An 8,956-nucleotide genomic window follows, 5' to 3' on the forward strand; every position below is an offset into this window, starting at 1 on the left:
ATTTTGAGGTTAGGTTAGGTCAACATTTTATTGCCACATATCCGTAGTTTAAATGTAGCTGTTTCTTCGCCTGATGATATTTGAAACTCGACTGATGACATTGAGGTTAAGTATGCATTTTGAGGTTATGTCTGTTGTCGAAATACTTGCATCAGTTTGTTTAAGAAAATGTTCTTGTTTCACCACATGCAGTAAATTCATTTTTAAACGTTGCTTTTTTAAGAAATAAAACCTAAACTTTTTTTCCATTTCTGACAACAAAATTGCAAACTGTTTCGTGTTACAAATTATTATATTTACATCAAATTATCGCTCTCGCTCCTATATCGCGCTCAATTATTACAACGACATGGAATGACTGTTACTATGTCGTTATTATATTCGTTCGAAAGTGGGGAATACGAATTTATTTTCGATTAATGCCGATGTTAATTCATCCACTTATGTGCGTTATTGAGTTATTTTATGCAAAAAGGAAATAACTCCCCGGTCGGCTGCCAGCGAAGACATGGCAATTTCGACGAGATGAGTTGCGCGCCGAAGAAAGCGTCAGCCGATGTAGGATGATCGCAAGTCGTAGTAAAAGGGACTTGCCCCTTTCGAGGAGAGAGGTTCTTGCTCGTTGGGCTGAGTTATGGTGGGTTGGTATCCTGCGTGTATTGGTGTGTGTGGGTGGATGCTGCTGCTTCCAGTAGTATTCTGGTACATTGATTTGAGGTGTGTGGGACTACTGCTGTTTCCAGGTGGGTCGGGTGTGCCAGTGTTGCCTTGTGAGTGATGTGCTATACGGTGTAGTAGGGTGCATCAGAACGGGAAGCTTAACTCATTTAACCAGTCGATGACGCCAAATATTCATACGTATTTGAATAGAACCGATTTTTTTCTGTAATGAGGTATTCTTAAAGGTCACACAAATCCCATGAAAGACTTAACAAATTATAAATTTCCTCTACCAAGTACGCTAGCAATCTAGGATTTCATATTGATTGACATTTATTACTTCTCTATTGCCTACTCTGCCCAATTTAACTTTCATTGAGCCTAATCTCACTTTGGATCTTTAGGAGAACGTAATTTCTTAAGACTGCAGGTTTTTAGAGAAAACTAAAGTAATCTGTGATAGTAGTGGACTTGTTGTGTTGTGGGAGCTCAGAAGCTCAAGGAAAACTGGTTTTCTGTCTTCTGCCAAGCCATGGAGCCGTACTCGAAACTGCACCAGAACTTACCAAACTGAACCAAATAAATTTCTGTGCCCATTTCTGTTATGAAAAAGGTTCTCATAGGTTAAATTAGATGGCTGATCTAGACATATCGCACGTGGACTACTGTATGCAGAATTTTTGTGAAGCCGTAGAAAAGAAGAACTCCTGTGTTCGAACTTATAAATTAGCAGAACGCTTAGTACAAAGCAAATTTAAATTCATTCCCGCAAGTTCGGTGAGATGTCTGAAGGTACGTGCTCACAAGTGTTTAAGTCTTGACCTCCCAAACTGTCACTGGGACAGTCAAGAAGAAAATGTTGAGTTATTTCCACCTGATCTTCTTCCATATAGCTTTTGCAGATGGCGCCTGGAAAGATTCCCAACCTTACAACAAGGGCACCAACAGGGCAATGACTTGTTAAATGGCCCACAACTAGGGAGAGTCTGGCCTTACTGAGAGCTAAGAGATCACTAGATCCCTTGCGATCGACCCCAGCGTGGGTCAAGCTCCCACGAAGCCCAGCTATCTGGTAATAGAACGCTTTTTGTTTCATCGACTTCGATTCGAAATTTTGCTGCGTTACTTTTGATAAGAAGAAGGCATGGGATTTATTATTAAAAGCTAACTTCTCCAACGTGATTTGTTCGCGCTTAAACGCGAGGTTAATAGTTAATACAAAAGCGCTTCTTTAGGAACTAACATGATATTTTTTGAAATAATTGGCCCCTCCACTTTGAGAATCATCTTTTAGCTTAAAATTAAGATTCTCAAACATTTTAATCAACCACGAACTTTTGTCCTCTTCTCTTTCAAGGTGTGCGCCATTCAACATGTCGACGTCTGTATGTTCAACAATGGGAAATTCAAAAATATTGTCGCCGACTCGGACACCTCGCCCGTGGACCGCACAGTAGCGCCCGGCAGCACGATGAACACCACAATCATACTAAAGCCACAACGTGGTCAAACGAAAAACTGGATAGCGCTCGAAGACACTCTGCAGCGCAGCACAGAGCCCGAAGAGATCACCGGCGTCATTGCTGCCTCAGCGATACGCTCACCAAATCTTATACTTGCGCCCGGACAGGCCATTAACCCTTGCCCCAGTCCGGCTGTGGGCATACCGCAACCCAGCGGCTATCATGGACACGGTGTGTCCGGCGTTGTGGGCGACGACCGCAACGTCTTCGCCATTTATGTATCGTACTATGTGAAGGTCAAATTGACTTTGAGTGGCATGGGTGGCGAACTGTCACTAAAGTTGCCCTTCGTGCTGGTGCATGTCGAAGAGCCTCGAGTGGAGCACAGAGTGGAACGACTTGCGCTAGACGATGTGCCGGCTGGTAAACGTAATGGCAACAAAACAAAAAGCGGCGCTATCACGGCGACGTCCGGCATAACGGGAACCACACCACGCAAAGATGGCAATGGACGGCTCAGCGCGCATCCGAAACAACTTGATCGCATCGAATCGGTAGACGATGAGATACGTTTGCCAATACCGGAGGCAGCAGGGCCAACTACTGCGCCAGCTGCCAGCAGCAAGCGCAAGCTTGTGCGCAGCGAAACATTAGCTAAAGATTTGGACGAGGAAATCGAAGAGCAAACAGAGGCAGAAGCGGCGAAAGCAACGCTAAGCACCGAAGAGAGTTTACCGCATGACGGTGAAGAGTTGGAGCAAGTGCATATAGTGCAAATACATTCACATGTAGCGGAGAGCATTGAAAAAGAAACGGTCGAGGAACCGCAAGAGGTGTCAGACAAAAAAGAGCAGGAAATTGTAGAGTCTGTGGAACCAGAGGAAGATATAAAGCAGTCACAAGATGAAGCAGCAAATGATGAAGCGGAAGATGAAGAAAAAGTGGAGCCAGATTCAAGCGTGGTGGAAGAGACGCCTAACGTCGATGAGCATCACCCTCATTCCTCACATGTGTGATTCTCATTTCTGCGCGGCATGTTTCACAAGAAACGGCAAACAAAGTGAGGTACTTAGCAGAGGAATATTCGCTCTTTTGAAAGAGAATAAGAGAGAGAAAAGAGAGAAAGAGTATAGATTTTAATAAGAAGGAATACATACAAAAAAGAAAATGTTTTGAGAAAGGTAGAAAGTAAGAAATGTCAAAGGGAGATTGCATTTTTTTGGATCATCAGGAAGGAAATCTATAAAATACTTAAATTTCTAACCTTAAGCTACAAATAAACTAAGATAAGGAATTTGAAAACAAATTATTTGTTAAAGTAACTATATGAAACCGATCATATTAAGAATAGAATAAAATAAAAACATGCAATTTATTGAGTCCAACTGCACGGCACAAGGGCAAGAGAGGCAACTCATGCGAGGGCGCAGTGCTTAATATTTATTTCGGGAAAGAAAATCAAAAGACTTGAACTCGAAGTTCCTGAAACATAATGGAAGACACGATCTCACAACTAAAGTTCAAAACTACAAAACCATAAACAAGAACATGAATTTCTGAGATCTCTCACGAAAGTGAATACGATTATATAGTAGATCTAGAATTATTTTGCTCGCTTACAAAGTTAAAATTATATATTCCTTAAGTTTAAGAATAGTTTTACATAGCCGGGCATATGCCACGTCAGTGGGATCTACATAACTGGAAGGGAACCGGACAACAACTCCTAGAAATCATCGTAAAACTAACCACACATTAGGTATTCATATTGAACGTTAGTTAGTATATTGCCTCCCAAATAAATGATCTTAAGACTTGTCAAACCAAACTAAAAAAAATTTGCGCTGTTTGAGGCGAAACCTCTTTTATGAAGATTATGGAATTAAGACGTTTCTTCAAAGCATTCGCAGTTCTCACATTGATTGATTTCTAGCTGCAACAAAAATATTTTGAAAACAATTTTTAAATATGATTCAAAAAATTTAATTTGTTTCAAAACCACAGAGCAGACATGGTTTCAAGTTCGACCTTTCAAGATAAAAGAAAAGTTAAACGAAATTGTTTAAGAATTAAAGAGGAAAAACTTTAGTTCACCGTTTTGAACTTTTATGCTATCCATATTAATTTTTCTATAGAAAAAGATACAGCAAGAGATTGTTTGGCCGCTAAACAAGAAGATGCGCTACCCTCCAACTTACTCTCACCTTAAAAAATGTATTAATTTGCCTGAAACAATGTATGATTGTATATAAAATAAACTAGCATATATTAAAGATTTTATTGTTTACCAAATAGCATGGACTCTAAATGCATAAGTCGGTCTTGAACAAATGAAAACAAAAAAAGCAAACTCTGTAGAGATTAAAAGTGGTCTCAACAAGTTTGACACTCGTTCCTAAATAGGAAATATTTACCAAAATATACAAACATGTTTGATAATTCAGTAGAATGTGACACACAAATTGTATTGAGCACCATTTTTTATAAGAGCTAAGTTAACGAGTCCAAAAATAGAGAAAAGGTTTCTAAATGTAAAGCTAAAATAAATTTTGATTAGTATGAAGAACATAGCTTAAAAGAAAACAAGTTAAAACAATTTTGGAGAACTGACAACTCTGCAATTTTCATAGAAGGAACTTGAAAACTAAGTTATGACCATACTGAAAACATGAAAACTAAACAGTTAAACTAGTGTAAGACTTAGGAGCACAAAATAAATGTATGTAAACAATTTCGATAAGTTATTTTTTCTAAAAAATACACTATGAATAATAAGAAAAACGTTACCTTTGTGTAAATAGTAAATAGTTCCAAAACTTTGATATATGTTATGAATATATCATATGATATATGAATAACGAATAAAGTCACATTTAGAATAATAATTGCAAATAAAAATAGTACATAAATAATAAATAGTGGTAAATATGGTACTAGGTATAAGAGGTCATATGCAACATCTAGACACTATTGGAGCATATATGTATATATAACTATTGTTATAAAGTACGGTTTCAGTGTTACAAGGACTAGCAAACTTACGTACATATCGGTTAATATATTTTACAGCAAATCCTACAGGAAATAGCTTTACATATACGCATGATGCCTAATAACAAAAAATATGCTGAAGGCGAAAATGTGGCATGAAAATTACAACACAAAACAATTTGCCATAGATCTTCATAACTGAACAAACTAGTCTTAATTTTCTAATTAATTTTGGAAATTAAAGTTCACAAAAAAGAACAATTTCGTGTTATTTGATCGACTTTTATGGAGACATCAAAACTTCGTTTATTGAGGATAAGGAATATCTCCGACAACTTGATAAAATTCGGATTCTCAGGCCTAGGAAGTTTTGCAAAGGCATTTTTTTAATTATTAAAAAAATTTAGAAGCAAGAGAGAAGACAGTTTTGTACTAAGACTTAACGATCTAAACAGGGTTAGATCTCCAAAATAACAGCTCTTGGACATATAAAATCCGGTTCAATTCCTTTAAAGTAGAACCGGTTGTTGTGGAGATTGATCCATGGCATGTTCTCAAACGTAAATAGCCGACCTTTACCGCTTCCTCGATGCACGGAACTTAACACTATCCCCCACTAAATTCTTCACATATTCACAAACTGTACGAAGAAGTACAGACTTGACCTTAATATTATAGTCGATGACGTTAAGATGCCGACTGTCAATAACCCTAAAATTTTGGGTGTAACTTCCAACAGCCTGTGCTTCTTTACTTCTCATACGACCGCTAATACCGCAAAAGTACAGAGCCGCAACAAAATCCTCAAGTCGCTAGTCGGCAGCGCATGGGGAAAGGACAAAAAAATGTTGTTGACAACATATAAGGAAATCGGCTAGCAGGTCCTTAATTACGCCGCACCAATATGGTCGCCTGGATGCAGTGAAACGCAGACGAGGAAGCTGCAAGCATGTCAAAACACTGCACTCTGGATCACGACAGGATACCTCTTGACGTATTCCGTCGAACATCTGCATAGTGCGTTTACTCCCAGTTAAGGAGCATAATGAACACTTCCGCAAGCAGTTTCTGCTGGGATGCTTTCGATGACCAGACTTAGAACTCAACTAACTTCAGACATGTACTGACCACGCTTCAAAGTGGAGCCATTAACACCTTCATCGACTCTCTCTCAGTGAATGGCGTACTTGGAGTCAAACCAATACCCATTGCAGACGAAGAGCTCCAGTCGCCGTGAGAAACAAGAGTGGCCCTTGCGTAGCTTTATTCTGGATACGATAGCAGGTTAAACTCCTATTTATCCAGACCCTGACATATAAAACATATGTCCAACGTGCAATGAGCCCTCACATGACAGTAGCCACGTCTTTGCATGCCCTGCTAACCCTACTCATCTGAACCTTCTCCTTTTGGTCCGACTCCAATGAAACAGCACGTTTCCTAGGCCTGCCGTTAGATGACGTCGATGACAACTTATTTAATACCTACCATCCTAATGGGAAAAAGGTACCCAGGACAACCACAAAAAGTGTTTTGAACTCCTCATCAAAAAATAAAAAAAACTTGTTATAAAAGTATTGGTAACAGATACTTTATGCTGAAAAACAATATATGGTAAATAAAAATCAAAAATTACAATAAATAAAGTAATGATGCAAAATTCGCATTAATGATAGCATAAGTATATGTGTGTTGAATTGTGCGCCTAAACGTATACCATAACTACTACTAGTTTAAACAAGGTTTAGAAAATAAATATATAAAATATATACATACATGTTATTAACTGTTGACTATAGGAAGCTGGACTTCTGCTGACATTATTGTAAAGTTAGTTAATATATAATATATTGAGTAAAAATTTTAAAATATAATGAAAAAACGGCTCGAAAGCTATAAAAGAATTTATTATATAAAGATAATATTGTGTAAAAAAAAACAATATATAAATAACTGTGTGGCACAAACAATGAAAACTATGAAATTTAAATAGAAATTATAAAATAATGTGCGCGCCAAAAAGTATGCTATAAAAATATATGGTAGTATACCTTTAGGCAGCGCCTAATGTAGCAGTAATACGCTGCTATCAAAGGTACTTATGCACTTAATATAGAAAATATAAATTTTTAACAAATCAAAAAATGAAAAGTTTGGAGCAAATATTAATTGGTGTTTGGAAATGTACTAGAATTTACGCTGAGTTAATTATTTTGTAGTTGTAAAGTACACTGATAAAAGAAATATTTGTTAACTGTAAGCAAAATTACTGTAAGTGACAGAAAGTAACTATTAAAAGCAACTACAACAAAAATGTATGAAATAAAAAAAAAATAATAATAATAAACGCAGTAAATTGTTTCATTCTGGAAGTAAAATTGCATGGAACAGCAAAACAAAGTACAAAGACAACTAATTTCTGCGCTTCAGGCAATCAGTAATGCTAAAAATAGCATGGTAATGAATTTAAAAGCTCAACTGACGGGAAAAGTTTACTTTCATGAGCTTTCAAGGTTTATTTTACATAAAGAAAACGTGAGAGCTCAACTGAGAGAACAGTGCTGTTAAGCTGCAACGGTATGTATAATTACATCAGAGAGCAGAAAGCTTTCAAATAAAAGTGTTTAATTTAGAAACTAGAAAGCTCGCGTTTGTGCTTTAAAGGAATTGTAAGGAAAGCACATACAGGATTAAGCTAGCAGTGCAATATACAGTGTATACCAAGTAACAGAACTTAAAGCATAGCCCCTAGAGCTTTCAAAAAAGCTTTCAAGCAGTTGAACCAAAATTATTAAAAAAATCATCACAAACTAAATTTGCGATGGATATGTTTATAAAGCTCCAGAAAGCTCACTACGAAAGCTTTTTGCGCCAATTTTCAATTTTCACTTAGTAAAATTGCTAAGGATTTTATGTAAAATTTCGTCGTTAAAGATTTCATTTATGGTTGTGTATCACCTCTGCTATAAAGCTTTAGGATTAAATTAAAATTTATTATAGGTAAAAATTTCACCACATAGTATTATCTCTTTTTAAGGCTATGTCACAAATTTCAAAATCTTTGCGCTTGACTCAAAGCTTTTTGTGTATAACCTATAAAGGTAGATTCTTAGATTTTGGTAGTACGCCCTAATACGTCATAGAGCTTTGTGTAGATATATCTTCAATCAAATCAGAAAAGTTCCATTTACTGGGGTGTAGCCAGAAATGATTCTTTTATATATGACTCAAGCAGCTCACGACTTCCGGTCTTAGAGCAAGTATCCTCTGGGTATCCAAAAAGCATCAGGTTGAGAGCGAGCTAAAGTGAGAAGTCGAAACATGCCTGCCCAAGGTTCCCCACTAGATTTGGGACCCGCCACGTACCGACAACTAAAGAAAGAAAACAGCTGCGAATGCGATAACCCTCTTTTGATCACAATCACTAAGGATTACGATTTAATTAGGTAGATGCCTCTGCCCAGCTGGTTGATGTCTTCGTAAGAGTAAAAGCTGACATCACCAGCATCCAAGGAGTTCGATGGACGGGACAAGTACTGAGACGTGTAACATTTCCTACAGTGGTCATATAAAGAAGCGCAAATTGGATGTGGGATTCGTGGTAGGAAAGATACTCTATCGCCGATTCCTTGCATTCACCCAGACTAAGGTCGAGTCACGATCCACATCAAAACGAAATTCTTCAACATATCGCTGATTTTCGACCACGCCCCGACAGAAGAGAAGAATGATGTGAGTGCGCCTTTGAGACATGTCCCACCACGTTGTCAAAATCGTGCTTGGTGTCTTTAACGACGGGGTGGTGAAGGGATCTTTGGCACAACGGTCTTTAAATTCAGCCT

General features: G+C 37.6%; 1 protein-coding gene across 1 annotated transcript in view; it reads left to right on the plus strand.

Annotated features, from left to right (window-relative positions):
* Positions 1–3,283, plus strand: part of LOC105228591 (uncharacterized) — a 125,438-nt gene extending 122,155 nt beyond the window's left edge. Inside the window, exon 7 of the mRNA XM_019991157.3 lies at positions 2,018–3,283. Coding sequence (XP_019846716.2) covers positions 2,018–3,139 — 1,122 coding nt within the window. The 3' untranslated portion in view covers positions 3,140–3,283. The remainder of the gene's footprint in view (positions 1–2,017) is intronic.
* Positions 3,284–8,956: the final 5,673 nt, after the last annotated feature.

This window comes from Bactrocera dorsalis, chromosome 4, assembly GCF_023373825.1.
Source record: "Bactrocera dorsalis isolate Fly_Bdor chromosome 4, ASM2337382v1, whole genome shotgun sequence".
Taxonomy (NCBI): domain Eukaryota; kingdom Metazoa; phylum Arthropoda; class Insecta; order Diptera; family Tephritidae; genus Bactrocera; species Bactrocera dorsalis.